Genomic DNA, 19311 nt, shown 5'->3' with positions numbered 1-19311 from the left:
AAACACAAATGTGCGAATAATAGGGTTTAGCATCTCTGGATAAACAAAGGTTATCTGAAGCACAATTGTGTGTTCTGTCATTGTTGCAAGATCCATAACTCTTATTTATTACATCTTTATGACCGGGCAGTTGCTTCTTCCTTTTCCCACTTAATAGCCCAAAGTTGATAGGTGGTATGAATTCGTCTCCAAAAAAAATATCCAAAACATCCAAGATTAAAGAGGTAAATTATGAATACATGAAATTGAATAAAAATATAACTATTTGTTGTATATTTAAGCATTATTAATTTAGTAAACAAAATAGTATAATTACAAAGTAGCCTACTACATGTAATTCTTTCTCAAACTTCTTATATCATGAGGTGTTGAGAGCAAACAAAAGGACGTCTAAGTCCAAGAGCCCTTATGCCAGACCTTCGACAAGGGGAGCTGTTGTAGTCTCCCGGGCGTCTACACGGGTGGCAAACGTTGTGATATCATTCTCCAGCGGTCCTTCCTCAGTCGCATCTACCGAGACTTCAGGTAGAAGTTATAAAACAAGCCAAAAGTCTGCCAGATCCTGGGGTCCAACCATCTGTTTATCTGATCTAGAAAGGGCAAGTACCATATCGGATCAGTCAACATTAACTAGAATACAGTCGAGCCTTTGGTAGCAGGATTTAGCACCAATATAGGTACAGATTGTTTGTTTGACATCAAAAACCCCGAACATTTCTATAGTATAGTATCATCATCTGGGGCTCATGTACCCATTGCATTAAAAGAAAAAAATGTTGTTAACTTAACGAAAGAACTTGCATCAGCTATTCAACATCATATTGTATATCATGATCGGGTGATCATTTATAATTCAATGGGCTCAGAAATATGCGTAACAAAAAACCAATGACAACTTGGGACTAACAAAAAAATATTTTGGTATGGAATTAGGGGTATGATTTGGTCTCAGTCAACAACCAAAAGACAATCAACGAAATGCTAAAGCAGAATAAAAGACACCCAACACTTTTAGTAATACATTGTGGTTGCAATGATATTGGCAACCCTCATAATACACTGAGGGGTCTACAAAAGTACATGAAGTTGACTGTGTCTATCGTAACAAACCTGTTTCCAACGACAATTAATTAATGGTCACATCTTGCCACGTAGAAATTGGTTTTTATGTTTTTCGAAAAAAGATAGAGAAAATTGGAGAACTAGAATAAGTTCAGCTCTTGCTACATTTGTGGTTAAGAATCTTGATATTTCAAGTACACAGATTGTATACATTTGTTTGATTTGGGATATGAACTAAATGTAACTTCATTGAAGAATGCATTGTTGCAATACATGTCATCCATCGACAGAGATTTTTTTTTCAAATATGAAACAATAAGCTTTGTCATGGCCAAATGTTTTGAAGTTGTTGAGTATTGATGCAATTAATTGTAGTTTACTTATGGTTGTATGTTTAACTGATTACCATTGCAACTAATGCAAAATTGACCGCCTAGATTTGATGGGAGATGTACCACGGATAGTGGTTAATTTGGCTGAATTTTGCAAAGATTGGCTTGTTTTTGTGTATGGCGTCATACAATGTATTGATTTGATGATCGGCGAATAATTTGTATGTTAATGATCGTGAAAAAAAATCCAAAACAAGCACTCACAACAACTAATTAATAGTTATTTAATTTATTCTAAGGTCAAGGTTAGAAAAAGGTCATATGCATAATGCAGCCGGAATCGTCTAATGCATATCATGTTATTAATTCGATTATTTGTAATATAAAACAGTCTTAAAATAACTGTTGACATAATTTTTGCATAATCGTACAATTCTGTGTTTCCCAAGTTGAATGCATACTGTTATCACTTCTCAGTGTTCCGTGACGCCCGGCGACGTCATCATTTAAAGTCGATTTTTTTGATGATGACTATTTTTCTTTAGTAACTTATTTCTAATTCAACACCATTCAATTGGATATTCAAAGGCACAAAATACAAGACATTGCATACAGAGCTACATTAATCAGTGTATACCGGTATCTACAGGGCTATGTTCACACACAAACGGTAGAAGAAGTCCCGCTGTACCAGTGTAATAAGAGTAGTCATACTCTCGTTGAATATGCCGCCCTTTCTTGTTAAACGGATCGAAGAGGACAAAGTGATTATCCGGGTTACATGGATTTTTGTATTTTACTCGCACATAATTGGTTGATCGGAGTTCCAAATCACGAGCTACAATGAGAAAAAGAAGGCGGGGGATCATAAATTTTATTTTTTAAGAGGAAAAATCTACGTTTCTTAGAAATGCAACTGTCAACTTAAATAAAAGAGTTTTCTTTTGTTGTTCAGGTTATATACAGCTATAAACGTATTGTCCTATAATACATGTACCTGGGTGTCTGCGAGTGATTCCAAGCGACCGTCCATCGTTTTCTCCATACCAAGTCAATAGTTCTGTGTTGGGCCCGACATCTTTGGTCGCCATGTAAAATACTAACCCATCACATATTATTGGCTTTACATTTTCTTCATGCACATTTCTAGCACAATTGACGTAACGTAGCCAGTTACTTTTGGCGAGAGAAGACGCGTCAATAAAGTGCATTTGTTCCTCTTCGTCATCCTCAAATACCTGTTTAGTATGAGACAAATAACACCAATAAATCACTGAATTCTGGTCGTCATATACTCAACGTTAATTTAAATTACCAATTAGCATATACTTACGAAATAGAATATCACAAAATACAAACTTTCATTTTAAAATTACGACATTCCTGCAGGAAGCTACTAGCTATATATATATATATATATATATATATATATATATATATATATATATATATATATATATATATATATATATATATATATATATAGTGCTCATGATAAATACGAAGTGGTAAAGCGGCGATGCTCCTGTACTATTGTGGGTGTTCATATATAAAACCATCATCATTTAGTTATATCTTCAAGTGAAAACTTACATTTCGTTCAGGATAAAAAAAGTGGAATTGAAAGAAAAAAAGAGATATCTAAGATCAACACTTTAATATCAAATTGTAAAATGATGTAAATGTGCTTACGTGTGCATATGCACATACGTGTACTTTTCAGTTTGAATTTCTAAAATCAGTTATGCAAACGTGCAATCAAAAAACAAAACTAAGACAACTATATTTTGATGAAAATTATCCACACTAACCAGGAGTCAATGCCCCAGCCAACTTACAATCCAGGAGTACGACGTATCCCCCTCGTGCTTGTGCTCCTCTCCTTCATACTCCCCCAGAACTGTAAACATGGGAACTTTTGATGTTGTCCATGCCCCAAGTCCCGCACCAGGAATAGACGAGGTTTTAATGATGAACCCAGCCGGTGTTGTTCTATTTGCACGTTCGTTTGCATCAAATTGGATAGGAAGCTATACAGGAATTTACTACTAATAAACAATGATTCAACAGAAGTAACAAATCAAAACTCAAGATGCAAATAGGCATTGTTCATTTAATGATACGATTTATTCTTACAAACCTCCCTGTTTGGTATATACAACTTCCTTGTTGACCAGAACAGCTTAAACCTTTTGTAAGTCTTACAATCTGCAAATAGATAAATAAAAAAATGCAGGGTGACACTCACAATATGATACATTTGAATTGGTAGATTGCTAGATGGATTACATTATGCTAGCATTTGTATATGTAAGTTGGGATTTCAAATATTACAAATACGTACATCTATCTGCATAATCACTCATGTCTCTTATTCTACGGTATGACATCATTAAGTCCTGCTGAAAAAATAGATAAAAACTTTGATTACGGTATCTCACTCCTCACGTTTTGATTTCATTACGCAGATGATCATTATATTTAAAATGAAAATGATTTCATTTATTTAATATTCACAGAAAGATTAATAGCTTATAATTACATAGCATTCATAAAGAAAATCTATTTGAATGAAAGAAACAAACACATTTTCTGGGGAACTATTTTTTCGTGTGGAAGGTTTTTTAGACAAAAATGACAGAAATAAGCAATTTTATAGATGTTCAAAATACTTTTCCTTTCTTTATAAATTTATTCATTATCAACATTTTAAACATTTGATGGGTTTGTAACATATTCTATAGGTTCTGTGTGACATGTACAAAATTAAATCTTGAGAGAGTGATATACGTTTGGCATAAAATCACGCAAATTTATATTAAATATCTGAATTTTTTTAGGAAATTTTTCTAGAATTTTACGTTTGAAGCCCTATACCTAAAATTTGACATCACTGACCCCCATGTTTTATTATGTCAAAATGATACTGAATACATATCTTGGCAAACTGTATATATCTTATAAAATTCTTGATATTCAAATTGTAACTATTAAAGATATTGCAAAAAGATCACAAAAAAGTTTATGATATATTTTATGATATATCTATTCAGTGTGACCATTGTGCATAATTGAAAACGATATTTGAAGAAATAAGTTTGCCTAATCAAAAATACTGACAACTAATCCTAATCAGGCTGAAATTCCATTCCGTTTTAAGTGCAAAAGGTCAAATTAAACGGGCCATAATTCTGAGGGATGAATACTGACCCCCCCCCCCCCCCCCCCCATTTTATTTGTATTTTTTAACTATGTTTTGTCTAAATATTTCAATGATACACTTCTCAAAAAATTCATGATTCAACAACATTCAGGAGTGGGTTATCTTAAAAATCATTCAAATTACTCAATGTTAATACTCGCTCGTGCTACACATAGAAACGATTTAGTACGTACCTCCTGGGTTTTAATCGACGAAGCCAGTAAAAATTCTTTTTTCTCTAAATACAGAGATAAGAGTTAAAAATTTACGTTGAAGAGTTAAAGCACATTGATTAAACTGTCAGGAATTAAAATTTACGAGTACATTTTAATAAATTTCACTAAATATCATTTATGAATTATAATTTTTAAAACTTAAACATTATACATATAATTTATACTTGAATCAAAGTCAAACTAAATTCAGGGATTTCCCCTTTAATCACTAGTGATGTATAAACGTCCATTGAATTATTACACGAATATAACTCAAAACTCTTAGTAAAAATCGTTAGCTTATTATATTCAATAAAAAACAAACAATCTACCCGCCCTCAAAACTAATGAAAATGAAAAACAAAATAATAAAAAAACCCCACCCAAAACAAAACTAAAACCCAAACAAACAAACTAATAAATAAGCATTAAAGAATTTAATACTTTACCGTTAATATAGGTCCGAAGAATCTCTATCTTTTTATAGCTGTCCAGTAAGGCTATTCTGCCACCAGTTTTATTACAAATCTCTGCTGCCCCGAGCGCAGATTTTCCTTGCAGTTGAAGCATAAAACACCATTCTGCCGCACTATCATAGCCTACTTTGCACTTTTCACTTTTGACAGAAAATGGTAAAACTGTAAAATTAGATAAAATACACTTATATGCAGTTGACAATTTTAATAACATTAAAACAAGCTTTCTATCCATCATAATATTTACCTAAAATGAAAACGAAAAAACAAAATTTGTTGATCATCTTGAAAGGTGTCCATTAGGTACCAGTTGTTACAGTATGTCTTGTAAATTGATTCCTTTACCCTCTATTGATTCCTTCTTAAATGTTTCCTCGCAAATAATTTACTTTGTGTCCAGAAGGCTCTATTGTGTTTTTGGTAGCAAATGTGGAATAGAATAAAAAAAGACTCATATTGATCTACAAATTTTAAAATTTTGCCTCAGATTAAGTATTCAAAACATTTTCAGTGAGTGACAGAGCTCAATTTATGTTTCGATTTTCAAAGCTTATTTGTCCTTTTCCATTATCAAATTTAAATTAACGCTCTCAGTTAATTTTGTACCAGGTTTTGTAAATTACTACATTCGCTGGGATTACTTTCATTTACCACACAATTGCATCGGTATTTCGAGGGCAGTAAGCTTAATTTACACTTAGATAGAAGGAAAACGAAATCTAGTCAATTCATGTGTAATAAATGTTTGTAGGCTTTCTTTCATGTTGCAATGAAGATAAATATGCAAATTGAACCATCAGTTTGTTAATGAGATGTTTTAAGAAAACTGGGTGACAAACAACTTATCAGATAAGTTTAGATATTTTTAAATATATTTTTTAAGGTATAAACTTTTATTTGGTATAGAACAATTCCCTATATTTTAATTTTAAATTTGAACATGGCCTTGAAACTTAGTACAAAGCTCGTCTCAAGAAGATTAATCTGGTCTAAAATAGTCAGGACCAGTCAGCCTTTGAAAGTGTATGTGCCAGTACAAGTATTGCTAATTATTGTAATTATTTTTGTAGACTTAAAAATATTCACCAAAATCAAAAGAAACAGAAACATTCAAAGAGGATTTTACTAAAGCACTTTCGTGTATGGTTGTTTATTGTATCGAGAGAAAACTTTTGAATATATATTTACTTTAAACTTTTAAATCATATTTACACGTCTTAATAACGATTATTGTAGAGTTTACTCAGCCACGGAACTCACACATTAGGATAATTATTACTCTGAGCAAGTGTCTTAGTTCACTTCAAACTCAAATATTTACTCTATACAAAGAAAGAATGTACATACTTCACCTTTGTGTTCTGTCTTTGTTTTCTGTACAATCAATTCATGTTATCGAACATCTAGGTACCTTTCGGTAGCAGTTTTAAAAAGTGTTCAATATTTTCAAATGATGCATTGCAAGAATTACGGAAGCGTATTAGTGCCACTTTGTATTTTTTTTTTCTGTAAACTTCCAACTTAAAAGTTGGAATTTCCAACTTTATTCTTGAATTTTCCAACTTTAATCTTGGAATTTCCAGCTTTAAAGTTGTAAAAATCAACTTTAAAGTTGATTTTTATTATATTTATATATATAGATAGATAGATATATACTATGATTTTTTGTTCAGTGTGAATTAGGCTTTGCTCATAAAAAGAATGGGGGAGCTCATTCGCTTTCAAGAAGAACCCAATATAATAATACAACAACTCGAACTCACTGGAAATAATAGAACATGTCATTTTTATAATTTCAATTTTATTTTTTGAATTCCATGAAAACAATAACTATGTCATAATCAATATATATATATATGTGTATAAAAGGTTGCTTGATTGTATCATATACATATAAAATAAATTTTAAAAAAAACCTCAATAAATAAAAGAATTAAAAGGATTAAGCATTATGAAGCATAGTAGTGAAAAACATTTAGGAAAGTGATTATATATAAAAAATAATCTATTCTGCAATTTTCAACAAATAATTTTCAGTTAACACATACATATACGGTAGTATGATAATCTTGAACAATGAATATATATGTTGAATTGAATTCCAAGATTAAAGTTGGAAATTCCAAGATTAAAGTTGGAAATTCCAAGATTAAAGTTGGAAATTCCAAGATTTGAGTTGGAATTTGCAACTTTAAAGTTGGAAAAATCAACATGAAAGTTGGAAATTCCAAGATTAAAGTTGGAAATTCCAAGATAAAAGTTGGAACTTCCAACTTTAAAGTTGGAAAAATCAACTTTAAAGTTGAAAATTCCAAGATTAAAGTTGGAAATTCCAGGATTTAAGTTGGAATTCAAAATTTAAAGTTGGAAAAATCAACTTTAAAGTTGGAAATTCCAAGATAAAAGTTGGAAATTCCAAGATTTAAGTTGGAAATTCCAAGATTAAAGTTGGAAGTTGGAAATTCTAACTTTATAGTTGGAAATTCCAAGATTAAAGTTGGAAATTCCAAGATTAAAGTTGGAAATTCCAACTTTAAAGTTGGAATTTAAAAAAAAAATCTGTACATAGAGTGGCCCTAATACGCTTCCGTAAAGAATAATTTTATTACTTCATTTTGTTTTCCAGCAAGTATCCCATCTTTGTAGAGGAATTTTAAATCTTTAGACTCTAAAATAATATAAATGACAATTTTTAAAGATTCTATTTAATCACCAACCATTGCAATCATTTTAATGATAATTACTGATATGAATAATAATTTAGAAAACTTACTTAATAGTTTCAAGCGAAACAAATCATAAATTAAAATTAATGGCGGATCGAATGTTTAATTTGTTGACCATGTAGCCTTCTAAATGCTAGACATTTTTCACATTTTTGTCCTCATCTTTGGTGAAGTGTTAAATGTGAAAAAACCCTCGATATAATAGCGTAAACGCTTTTTCCAGGACGCTGTATTCAAATGGCCAAAAAATAATTCCAAATAAAATTAACCTCTTTATTGCCAGTTTGTATTTACTATCTTCACAAATATAAAGAAAAAAAGAAACAAAGAAAACTACGAGAGAGAGAGAAGAGAGAGGAGAAATTTGATACTAGATTTGTTCACATTAGGTACATTGATATATATGTTTTACAATCATAAATAATTCAAAACAAAACACTATGTACAATAATAATGTTTCCTAATTATGAGAATTGAGACATATGTTTTGGTTATATTCGCAGATAAATGGAAAATGAAGCCCATCGTCACTAAAATAAGAATAATTTTTCTCAAGAACCAATTTCCACATTCCACCACGGTAGGAATCCAGCATCCCAAAGTATGTTTTATTCAACATTCCATTGTTTGTCTCCGAGCTGTTCGGTCTGTTTGAAATATGACTGTTGAAGGAATACAACGTCGAGTCTGGAGCTTGAGGTGAGTAATATACCCGGATATAGAAAGTGGACTTCAAATCTAATTCATCGCCTATGAAATATTATAAAATTTACAAATAACATTTGATATACATGCACACGGCATAGCACATATTACATAATTCTATTAGAAATTCATGAAAAAATTGTTGAACACTTTACTTTCCAAACGTAAAAGATGGGCTACAGTGCATTTTTGTTTATCATTGTCGCATTAAAAACCCTCTACAAAATATAGCCAAGAACGCAGTTTTTTTTTCTCCTTAGTGTATAGTGCCGTAATGAATATACGTACATGTATAATGACCATCAAATCATAACTGATTATAGTTGTGAGTGTGGCATAATCTACCTTAAAATCCTTATAAAAAAAAGAGATATTTGAAAATAACCGACCATACTTACTAGGATGCATGCGCGTGATTCCGAGATGTTTTCCATACTCTGTACCATACCAAACCAGCAGCTCTGTGTCTGGTTCTACGTCCTTTGACGTCATGTAAAATACTAAACCGTCACAAATAATTGGCTTCAAATTTTCTTCATGCACATTTCTGGCGCAGTTGACGTACCGGAGCCAGTTACTTTTGGCGGGAGAAGCTGCGTCTATGTAATAGCTCATGGCCTGCTCAATCTCAGGGATCTAAATGTTTAAAAACAACAATGATACTTTTCTTTGCACGAAAAATCTTTCAAAATGCAATTTTAATTTCAGGCCAAGATTGGTAATTCATTATTCTTTACATACCCTCTCTTAAATTTTTCGAAGCTCAAATGCCTTAACAAATAAGATAACCGTCTCAACTAAACCGTAAAATAATGCAGTATTTGAAAATATGAATAGCTAATTCGAAAGACCTGCAACACTTACTTGCTATTTCAATCAGTTATACTACTGATCATTGGTTCGTATATGGTTTAAGTATATCTGATTAAATTTTATTTTAGGAGGCTGGGTGCTCAACAAAAGTAACAACAGATCTACCTTAAATTAAAAAAGAATGATTTTTCAAGCTGTAAACTGTTTTTTTTTCGTGAATAAAAAATCCTTAAATTTTAACTGTAAAGTTGGAATGTTTTCCTATATTTTTATACAGAGCTCTTCTTTTTAAGGAGATTTATATTGTCTTATAATGGCCACGACCACCCAGCCTCTGAATGACACGTACGGTCCATTGATAATGTGAAATGAATTCTTCATTCCTATGTTCTTCTCCTTCATATTCCCCTATAACTGTATACATGCGGACCCTTTTCTTTGCCCAGGCTCCCAATCCCGCACCAGTAATAGAGGAAGGTTCAACGACAAAACCAGTTGGCGTTGTCAAGTTTGCTCGTTGATTTTCAAGAAAATTTACCCGGAGCTATGAATGATTGTTAAGTAAAGACATATTTCTAGTTATACAATATAATTATAAAACAATACTGCTTATTTTATGAAAGTAGGTATTCTCCATATTCTATAAATAAAAAACAACATTTTTATCATGTTTACTCTTACAGAGTAATACCTTTTTGTTTGGGATATAAGTAACTTTGCTTGGTTTTGCCATTCTATAATTCTTGTACATACGACAAACTGCAAAAATAAAATTCAACGCATTAATTTTACCTTATATATTATTGTACACTCTTAATCTAGTTTACCAATGATAAAACACTTTGATTGAATTATTTTATTAGACAGAGGTGGGGGATAAAGAAATTATCAGATATACTAACACCTTTCTCCATAGTTAACCGTGTCTTGAATTCTGTGATATGAATTCAGTAAAATCTACAAATCAACCCAAGATAAACTGTAGTCTTGAATAAGTAATAAATCAACATAACAGAAAACCATAACTACAATGATGATATTGCGTTTGTACCTGTCTTTTTTGTAGATTCAGCTCTGATGTGAATCCTCTAGCTATCAAAAGAAACATCATGAGTAAAGTACTACGTAATGGATAAAGAAGTCATTATAAAAAGCAATTTCTTTTCGATCAAAGGTTAAATTTGATTGGTTATTAAGTTAAAGGGGTTTTTTTTACTGAGCAGTAAACTTACTTTGACATTCACATCCTCTATGCAGTATCATATAAATAGTGCCTATTTGGGAGGGTAACAAGTGAAATTGACACCCCGAGAAAACGATTGTCAACCGACGCGAAGCGAAGGTTGACAATGTTTATCGAGGGGTGTCAATTTCAACTGTTACCTTCCAAAACAGGCACTATTTATTTTATTATAGTGAATGTTTTAATTTAAGAGATAATTTATTGTATTTACATAGAAATGACGCGAATTCTACGGCAAACCTACGCGCATAATGTACGCACATGTAATATTTCGTTGTGTTACCCGTTGCTAAGTGTATTGCTAACGCTGAGGGTAATAGAAAGGATTATCAACTGGGTCTAAACCAATCAGATTTCAGTATTTAACATGAAAGTATAATGAAAATACTTGTTTCATATTCAAACCGATGGTTTTTTTCTGATATCGAATGTCTTGGTATATACCTGTTTTAGGCACCGTCATATGGTGCTTGGGAAATGAAATAAAATGTCTCTCATTGAAGTCACTGACCATGATGTGCACCATAATACAAAATACAAGTTATTGGAGAGAAAGATGATGTACATGTTTAATATGGCCATCTTCTGATTTGGCAAAATTCCAAAACGAGGACTTGTAGAATGTTCTTATTTATGACCACATCAAGACTGTATCAAAATTCGTAAGATTTCTTTGCACACACAAGTTTCAAAAACTTTTGATTTCAAACTGATTGGAATTCAAAAACAATTCTCACACAAAGGATACCTGTTTTGTCAATGCACGAAATATTTGTGACTGTTGATGTCTGACAGAGTGAGAATAGCGCTTTTTTGATGGAAGGGAAATGTAGACATGCTGATATCTTTAACAAAAATTAAAAAAACACACTTTTCTTAAACTGATTTCACAATATTTTTGAAATTTGAATTCGTTTCCTTTTTTGTGTGTTTATCATATATATACCGACCTATAAACATATTTTGTATTTACATAAAATTACCTTTTATATATTTCCTAACAACTGCTATTTTCTTATCTGAATCCAACATAATCAATTGACCGCCTTTTTCTGAACATATTTTCTCGGATGTATGACGTGGTTCATATTCCAGGTGAAAAGAAAAGCACCATATTCCAAGTCGTATAAATTCATCTTCACTAAGTGTATTTCTTATAAAGTTGACTAAAACTGAAACAAACTAAAACTGTGCATCATCATTTAACCAGCAACAATTCTGACTGACAAAAATTTACAACAGCATTATATTACCAGCAATGAAGATTAAATTTTCAGAGAAAGTTCCCATATTGCCTCTTTACCAAAATATTTTCACATTAAAAGTAATGTAAAAACCCAACAAACATTGATTTATTGATATTATGGAGGCTTTAACAGTTTCAGTCTGTATGGTGGCAAATAATTAGTGCTTGGGAATTTTAATGTATATAGGAAACATTTAAAAAATCGATAGTTTGCGAAATTGTTATTGATGATTAATTGAAATGCCAATAACTGATGGAAGTCATAAGGTAACAAAAATGATAATCATACATTGAAGAATTATTTATTTCTCCGTTGTCTAAGAAACATTTAATTTTTATTAATATAATGTTAAAGAACGCACATAATACGCTTTTGACGTAATTCTTTTAAATGCACATAACCCATTTGTTGCGAGATCAATAACTCTTTTTGTTTTTTTTTATAACTAATGTTTCATTTCAACCTCTTAGCTTGACATATTTATATCCACTGAAGTATTTTCTTTATTTCCAAAAGAAATCGATTGGGCTCGCGCTGATGGAACGAAACCCAATATGAGAACCAGCAGTTAAAATCAAAGTACTGACGTACTGACGGGAGTTGATTTTATCGATTATCATTTATTCAAAATCAACGATATGTGATTTTGCATGGCAAGAAGTATCAGTAATCGAAATATTTCTGAGAAATGGTATGGATCCAGGCAAGGTTAAACTCTTGTCTTGTTCAACCAAACGCTCGGCTGTCTCCGTTCATATCCGACAAGCAAGAGAGACTCTGTTTTGTCGGATATTAACGGAGGCAGCCAAACGTCTGGTTGAACGAGACTACATCGAACTCTGGCGTAGGAATACATACGACTTTAAAAAAAATCTAAACTGTTTGTACAATTTAAAATCTTACTATTTTCATGGTATTAATAAATAAGTTTTCTTGAAAAACAATGCTTCAGAATACATAGCGAATTTATCGATTATTTTCAAGAACTAAGTGTTGTCAGCGGTATTGAATTGTGCTTAGGTCCAAACACTGTTTTACTTTCGCTTTGCCCGAGCAAGTGCATAGGAGAGTTGATTAAAATCAACTCCCAAAAAGCCCTTCTAGATGCGCGCATGAACTCATCAAAATTGTTAGCTAAGTATTTTAGAGTATTCTCTTTATGAATTATAGAAGTTTATTTAGATAATCAAAACATTGAAAAATTATGCCGGAGTTTTACTCCTGTGAATTAGGAAAATAAAGTTACACTGTGTGTAAAATCCTCGTGGACAGGACAGAATGCACACAATTATGTCAGACTGAGAAAGTCTTAGAGACCTTTTCAATGATGAAGAATTGACGTTTCATCTCTGTGACGCATTTTTCAACCAGAATGATAATCTAATCAATTTAATCCATGTTAATATGTAGATTTCTGATGGAATGAGAGAGAGAGAGAGAGAGAGAGAGAGAGGTGAAACTAAAACTATTTCTACATGTAATTAGGTTCATTTGGATTGTAAAAGTAGATTTTGTTTCAGATAACTACCATGACCAACTAGCACGGGTTCTTCAACTTATTTATGAAATACTAATAACCCAATGTTTATATATGTGCGTGTACTCAGAAGCTCAATTTAACGAAAATTAATATTCAATTTTGTTCTTGCTGTCCAAGACCCTTAATTAAATTTCATTGTTATTTGCTCCTTTTCGGTATTTAAAACCAACCAAAATAAGTGATTCATTTATGTCTTTTTGCTTATCACTGACCTAGTTGACGTATTAAGAACAATTTTTGTGAATTATAGAGGAGGGGGGGGGGGTTCTCTGAAATGTTATTAATTAGCAACAATATCATTATATAAAGAGTTTATTATTCTCGTCTAATCTTTTGATTTTTCCTTTAAAATATGATGAAACAATTCATTTTGTTTGATGAACATTTTGATTAAGCGTTTATTATCAATTTTCTTAAATTTCAAATGAAATATTAAACATGGTAATTGCAAACCAGAACGAAAAATGGACTAAAGGTTGAAATAAGAAATGTATTTAAAACTTAAATCAACTGTGAATGCAATCAATGTTGCACAACATGTAGTAATATCTAGCACGTTGATAAAATCCCAACAACGAACCATTGTGACGTCTTAAAAATCACACAATCGTAAAATTTCTTTTAAAGCTAATACGCTTTAAAAACAAAAAGTGAATGGTATACCAGTAGTTGATACTGTAAACGTACTATATTTAGCCTGTACGATATTTGGCAGAAAAAGACTTTCAAACAAGTTCGCGTAAATTTGAATTAGCATGTTTTTATTGTTTCTATTCTCTAACATATAATATTTATGCAATGCATTTGGAGATATACTTGATATAACGGATGTCACTTTTCGCCTAAGCACCAAATTGAATACTCTGCCAAATGTAAACGTTTACGGTATTTCTGTCGGTTAGTCACTGACTGATAGAAAAACCAAATATTACAAAGAATACGTAAACTTGGGTTGTAGATATGCTATACATAAACATGTAAATAAATGACAAAAGAACACATGAGGTATTTCTCATGAAATATTTTATGCCAAGTGTATTATTGGTCATAAATCAGATTTTTATTGGTTTTCTAAACAGATTATTATATGTAAAACTTACTTCATTTTACGTCTATAAAATAAATAGCTTTTTGACATTTCACATTTCTATTAAAATATCAAAACACTATGCTTAGACAAACGATTTGATATTACTTAACATCAAGTGGTTGATGTTCACATACAAATGGAACTGAAAATCCGTCTTCACCTGTATAATACGTATAATTATTTTCCCGCTGAATTTTCCACGCTCCATCGTGATATGAGTCAAGAATGCCATACTGTATTTTATTGTCCTTTATATCGTGTTTATTTGAAAACCAGTTTTGGTGGTATTTGAGATCGTTTTTTTTTAAATCCTGAGGCATATAACTCAATCGAATATAAAATGTTGAATTCAAGTCCAACTCACTCGCTGAAATGAGAAAAAAATGACACATAATATCATGTGTTTGTGATCGATTAAATAAGTTTTCGTTGTGCATATATTGTCACAGATGCTGTGGCTTCGTCAGTTTTCATTTAATATTATATTTTTGCGTAGATTTTACTTAGTTAACCCACGAAATAAATGTCCATTGAAGAGCAATTATAACGGAAACAATAGTGTATTGATAGGATCATTAGCCACGAAATTAAGTATCCTTGAAACCTTGAACTCTATAACCACGAGAAGTTGTGCCTACTTATATTTATGAAAACACATTCTACCTGGATGTAATTTTGTAATCCCTAGCATCAATCCGTCGTTCCGTCCATACCATGTCAGTAACTCTGTGTTGGGTTCCACCTCTTTTGTTGTCATGTAAAATACTAAGTTATCACATACAAAGGAGTACACGTTTTCTTCCCACATATTTCTTGCGCAGTTGATATACCGCAACCAGTTACTTTTGGCGGGAGAGGAAGCATCTATAAAATGCCTCTTTTCCTTTTTCTTATCTTCATATATCTGCACATTTGAAAAATGGATTAACAATCAATAACATAATAAAACTCAAAGCACCGATTTAAACTGTATCAAGTCTTTACAAATTTAAAAAAGAGAAATAATGTTATTAATGCCTTGTTAAAGATGGATAAATGAAGTTAACGTGTCAGTTTAAGCCAATGCTTAAGCATCTTAATAATATTAATTAATATCGATATTTTGTTAATCTTAAACCTATAACATAATAAAGTTAATAAATGTTCATAATCCTATAAGGCTCGATTAACCACATAAACCGAAATATTATCAGATCTCTAAAGCATTCAAAACCTGACCCGAAATGCATACAATATAAATACTTATATATGTACATACAACCCAGGAATATGGACTATTCCCTTCTATCTTATGTTCCTCTCCCTCATATTCTCCTAAGACTGTATACTTCCGGACTTTAGTCTTAGTCCATGCTCCGTATCCGGCGCTAGGAATTGATGACTTTGCAATGAAAAATCCACTTGGAGTTGTCAATCTCGCACGTCCATTTCCATTAAAGTTAATCGGAAGCTGTAATTTAAATTTTTTTCTATCAAACTTTACAGAAGTGTTCTCTATGTGTTTCTATGGTGATGTCAAATGGGGTCAAATTTCATTCAGAAAATATTGTTTTATTTCAAACTATTTAAGCAAGTTCTAAGCAACCAAACTTGGTATCAATGCTTTTTTTCATATCAAACAATTGATGTGTCATGATTTTTTTATACCTTTGAAATTACGAATTTAGTTTTTTTCCACCTGTAATTTGTTTAAAAATAGAATGAATTCTACCTTGGCGTTTGGGATGTAAAATTCTTCTGCAGGTTTTAACAATCTATTTGTCTTGTAGGTGTTGCAATCTAAATATATGTTACTATATATTTTTGGTCAAAGTGATATTAACAGTCATAAAAGAGACAAAAATTGAAAGCTGTGTAATATATATATATATATATATATATATATATATATATATATATATATATATATATATATATATATATATATATTTTACTCACAATTTTCCTGATATGTTGTTACTTCACGAATTTCCTGATAAGATTTTATCAATGCCTTTAAAATTAGTTAGAAATTCATTTAACAGAAAAAAAACCAGTCGTGTAAAAGTTAATGCATATAAAAACATTAATTTGGAAAGTCATATACATAATCTTATGAATATTATCAACCATAATAATGGGCAAATAATTTGTGATTTGTGATATATATATATATACAATAGTATACTGTTACATTCAAATTACCTCTCTGTTTTGCACAGTCAGTTTATGTATGAGTCTTTTTTCTACAAAAAATTATTAAGTGACAATTCATTAGTATACATTAGTAAGCATTTGGAAAAAAAAACATCATGGAGAAAAATATTTAAGAATTGAACATATAAAGTTTTTTATTAATTTAAATAAGTAAATAGGCATTTTGTTGCTGTAGTTAAAAAAATGAACAAATGAAACAGAAGAGAAAAAAAAAATCAGTATCTCAATATCTAACCATCGACAGTGTGTAAAGAAAATTAGTAACCATTTAGTTTACTTTAACTAGACCTACTGGAATCAATTCTTCATCTTAAAAGGATATTATCGATACATGTATTCGATATTCGTCATAATATCTAACCCTTTGTCCATGTATTAGTGCACACTGTAACATTAAGCATTTAATTTTCTTTCTTTTTTTACGTATAAGGATCACATTCTGATCGATCTAAAAGTCGAAATGAAAACTAAACCGTATAAGATAAGTAATTTTTTGAGTACGAATTTCATACTGTATTAGAATAAGTGTATATATATATATATATATATATATATATATATATATATATATATATATATATATATATATATATATATATATATATATATATATATATATATATATATAACCTTTCATATGTTTTCGAAGCATCTCTATCTTCCTGTATTCGTCCATTAGAACCATGTTGCCACCGGCTTTTGTGCAAATCTCAATGGAGTCTGACAAGGATTTGCTCTCAAGATAAAATGAAAAACACCATTGTCCGACGTTTTCAAAACCGGCTTTGCATTTCACATTGGCAACATTGATCGTGAAAACTGTAAAAGTAATTAACAAACTTAATTCATTTTGGTTTGATTACATTTCAAAAAATGAAAAAAAAATATATTTACCTGAGGTGACGATTGTAACTATAAAGATATATAATGCAGATGATTGCTGTGTCATTTTATCTGAAGATCCTGTATAAAAGAATAAAGCCGATTCTTACAATGATATTTCTTAACGGTAAAACAGTTGCATTGAAACTGGGATTTGTATATCTAAAGACTTTAACTTTTAAGTCTATTTCGTTGAATCACTTTTTAAGAACAAATAAATTGAATACAACGATGTATACTAAAAAAAATACAATTTAACCACCTATTTTTTTGTTGGCCATGAAATATGCATATTTCTTACGGTTCGAAGCATGGTAATGATGTTAGCTAAATATTTTTTATTTTAAGTTTTCCATTTATGTTGTTTATAATGTTTTAGTATGTGACGAACACTAGATACCGTTTATTTGTGCTCATAAAGAGCAAACAAGAAGAAATTAATCCGTAAAAACGCTTTATACAGGAAAATTAAACAAACGTAAACATAACATAGTGCTCACCAGTCTTGAATACATTACTCGACAGCTGACAACAATGTTTGGCTGATCGTTAAAAATACCACAAAAGAATTGTTAACCAGTAAAGAAATACGAACCCTTTTTATTTCAGTTAACGATTTTATCGAGGTAACTAGATTTTAGACTTACTAAAAATTTATTTGTTGACTCCACTGATATTGATTTGAATGGTTATATTAATGTTTGAAAACGCATCTTTTTTCATCTCCAGAACTTTTTTTTGAATTGCAAGTGAAATTTGATGTGCGACAGTATTATTGACAGGAGGAATCGGATATAATTTTCTTCATCAGCACTAATTAATCAAATATATGCCGAACTAGTTTAAAATCACTGTGCCGCAATGACAAAAGAGGGTGTGTTCACAAACGATGAAATATAAAGCTAAATAAAATCCACTTCTCAGCTATATTATTTAATTGTCGTTTAATATATTCCCTTTGACACCCCAATCTGCATTTTTCTTTTGAGAAGTTAATGCCACATCAAATAGATATTGCAACAACAATGTGAAAAATTCTCTGGCATCTGTTGCTAATACTAGCCATTCTATATTAATTTGCAACACATATTCAAAAAATGACACCACTCCCTAAAAAAAGTGACATACATTGTACCTACCAGACGAACAGGAATGTCAGAAGTCCGTAGTTAAAATCGATCTTTCCCTTCACTCACTGTATATCACCTTCGAAAGTGCAAATATATAAACATTACAGCGAACTAAGGCTCTTTTCTCCTCTTGGCTGATAAAATTCCAAATTGTTACCTTGTAGTCTTTCGTGTATGATTGACAGTATTTTGGTTAACGATTTTCTAGAGGTTAACTCACTAAAATTTGGACATTATTTATTGACTCCCCCATTAAATATTTTAGTGATTATAATCGATACTTTGAGCCACAGCCGAAATATTTTTTTTTACTTTGTTTTTAATTGTCAACTTTCGCAATTATATTTTTTTCATGTCTCAGTGTCAGTCTGTCGGTAAAATGTAAAAGTTTTAGAAATTAGAACCACGTTCAATAGATAAACATTCAGAACGTTACATAAATGAAAAATCTA

At 30.9% G+C, this 19311-nt stretch overlaps 3 protein-coding genes across 4 annotated transcripts; all 3 read right to left on the bottom strand.

Moving 5' to 3' along the window:
• Positions 1-1534: 1534 nt before the first annotated feature.
• Positions 1535-5653, bottom strand: LOC105322929 (histone-lysine N-methyltransferase PRDM9). The gene is made up of 8 exons (XM_066075698.1): positions 5535-5653; positions 5261-5449; positions 4791-4834; positions 3739-3796; positions 3535-3602; positions 3233-3424; positions 2392-2632; positions 1535-2232 (listed from the first exon to the last, which is right to left on the bottom strand). The coding sequence occupies exons 1-8, from the start codon at positions 5569-5571 to the stop codon at positions 2021-2023; spliced, it is 1041 nt and encodes a 346-aa protein (XP_065931770.1). The 5' UTR covers positions 5572-5653; the 3' UTR covers positions 1535-2020.
• Positions 5654-8213: 2560 nt separating this feature from the next.
• On the bottom strand, positions 8214-12210 carry LOC105322918 (histone-lysine N-methyltransferase set-17). 2 transcript variants are annotated; one of them, XM_034443567.2, is made up of 8 exons: positions 12028-12209; positions 11758-11946; positions 10583-10623; positions 10434-10488; positions 10223-10290; positions 9881-10075; positions 9117-9354; positions 8214-8763 (listed from the first exon to the last, which is right to left on the bottom strand). In XM_034443567.2, exons 1-8 carry the CDS (start codon positions 12062-12064, stop codon positions 8474-8476), a joined length of 1113 nt encoding a protein of 370 aa, XP_034299458.2. In that variant the 5' UTR covers positions 12065-12209; the 3' UTR covers positions 8214-8473. The 2 variants fall into 2 exon arrangements, with proteins under 2 accessions (XP_034299458.2, XP_065931769.1); XM_066075697.1 differs by lacking the exon at positions 9881-10075 and having other exon boundaries at positions 12028-12210.
• A 2395-nt stretch (positions 12211-14605) lies between these two features.
• LOC105322917 (histone-lysine N-methyltransferase PRDM9) lies at positions 14606-19287 on the bottom strand. Its single transcript, XM_066075695.1, has 9 exons — positions 18869-19287; positions 17742-17810; positions 17478-17666; positions 16836-16876; positions 16590-16644; positions 16363-16430; positions 15910-16101; positions 15315-15555; positions 14606-15018 (listed from the first exon to the last, which is right to left on the bottom strand). The coding sequence occupies exons 2-9, from the start codon at positions 17794-17796 to the stop codon at positions 14753-14755; spliced, it is 1107 nt and encodes a 368-aa protein (XP_065931767.1). The 5' UTR covers positions 17797-17810; positions 18869-19287; the 3' UTR covers positions 14606-14752.
• Between the last annotated feature and the right edge of the window lie 24 nt (positions 19288-19311).

The sequence above is a fragment of the Magallana gigas genome, chromosome 2 (genome assembly GCF_963853765.1).
Source record: "Magallana gigas chromosome 2, xbMagGiga1.1, whole genome shotgun sequence".
Taxonomy (NCBI): domain Eukaryota; kingdom Metazoa; phylum Mollusca; class Bivalvia; order Ostreida; family Ostreidae; genus Magallana; species Magallana gigas.
The sequence above is the reverse complement of the archived record's forward strand: the minus strand, read 5'-3'. Positions and strand labels throughout refer to the sequence as shown.

What these genes read in the sequence shown, in the direction of transcription:
- LOC105322918 (XM_034443567.2), bottom strand. Translation starts at nt 12,064, where the DNA reads ATGGGAACTTTCTCTGAAAATTTAATCTTCATTGCTG. An exon ending in AAATTTAATCTTCATTGCTG is followed by an intron (nt 11,947 to 12,027) that starts GTAATATAATGC and finishes AGTTTGTTTCAG; the next exon opens with TTTTAGTCAACTTTATAAGA. An exon ending in AATCACGCGCATGCATCCTA is followed by an intron (nt 8,764 to 9,116) that starts GTAAGTATGGTC and finishes AATATTTCATAG; the next exon opens with GCGATGAATTAGATTTGAAG.
- LOC105322917 (XM_066075695.1), bottom strand. Translation starts at nt 17,796, where the DNA reads ATGACACAGCAATCATCTGCATTATATATCTTTATAGTTACAATCGTC. An exon ending in TGACTGTGCAAAACAGAGAG is followed by an intron (nt 16,645 to 16,835) that starts GTAATTTGAATG and finishes CTAATTTTAAAG; the next exon opens with GCATTGATAAAATCTTATCA. An exon ending in AACAACATATCAGGAAAATT is followed by an intron (nt 16,431 to 16,589) that starts GTGAGTAAAATA and finishes ACATATATTTAG; the next exon opens with ATTGCAACACCTACAAGACA.
- LOC105322929 (XM_066075698.1), bottom strand. Translation starts at nt 5,571, where the DNA reads ATGATCAACAAATTTTGTTTTTTCGTTTTCATTTTAG. An exon ending in CGTCGATTAAAACCCAGGAG is followed by an intron (nt 3,797 to 4,790) that starts GTACGTACTAAA and finishes CTATTTTTTCAG; the next exon opens with CAGGACTTAATGATGTCATA. An exon ending in ATACGTCGTACTCCTGGATT is followed by an intron (nt 2,633 to 3,232) that starts GTAAGTTGGCTG and finishes CATACTAAACAG; the next exon opens with GTATTTGAGGATGACGAAGA.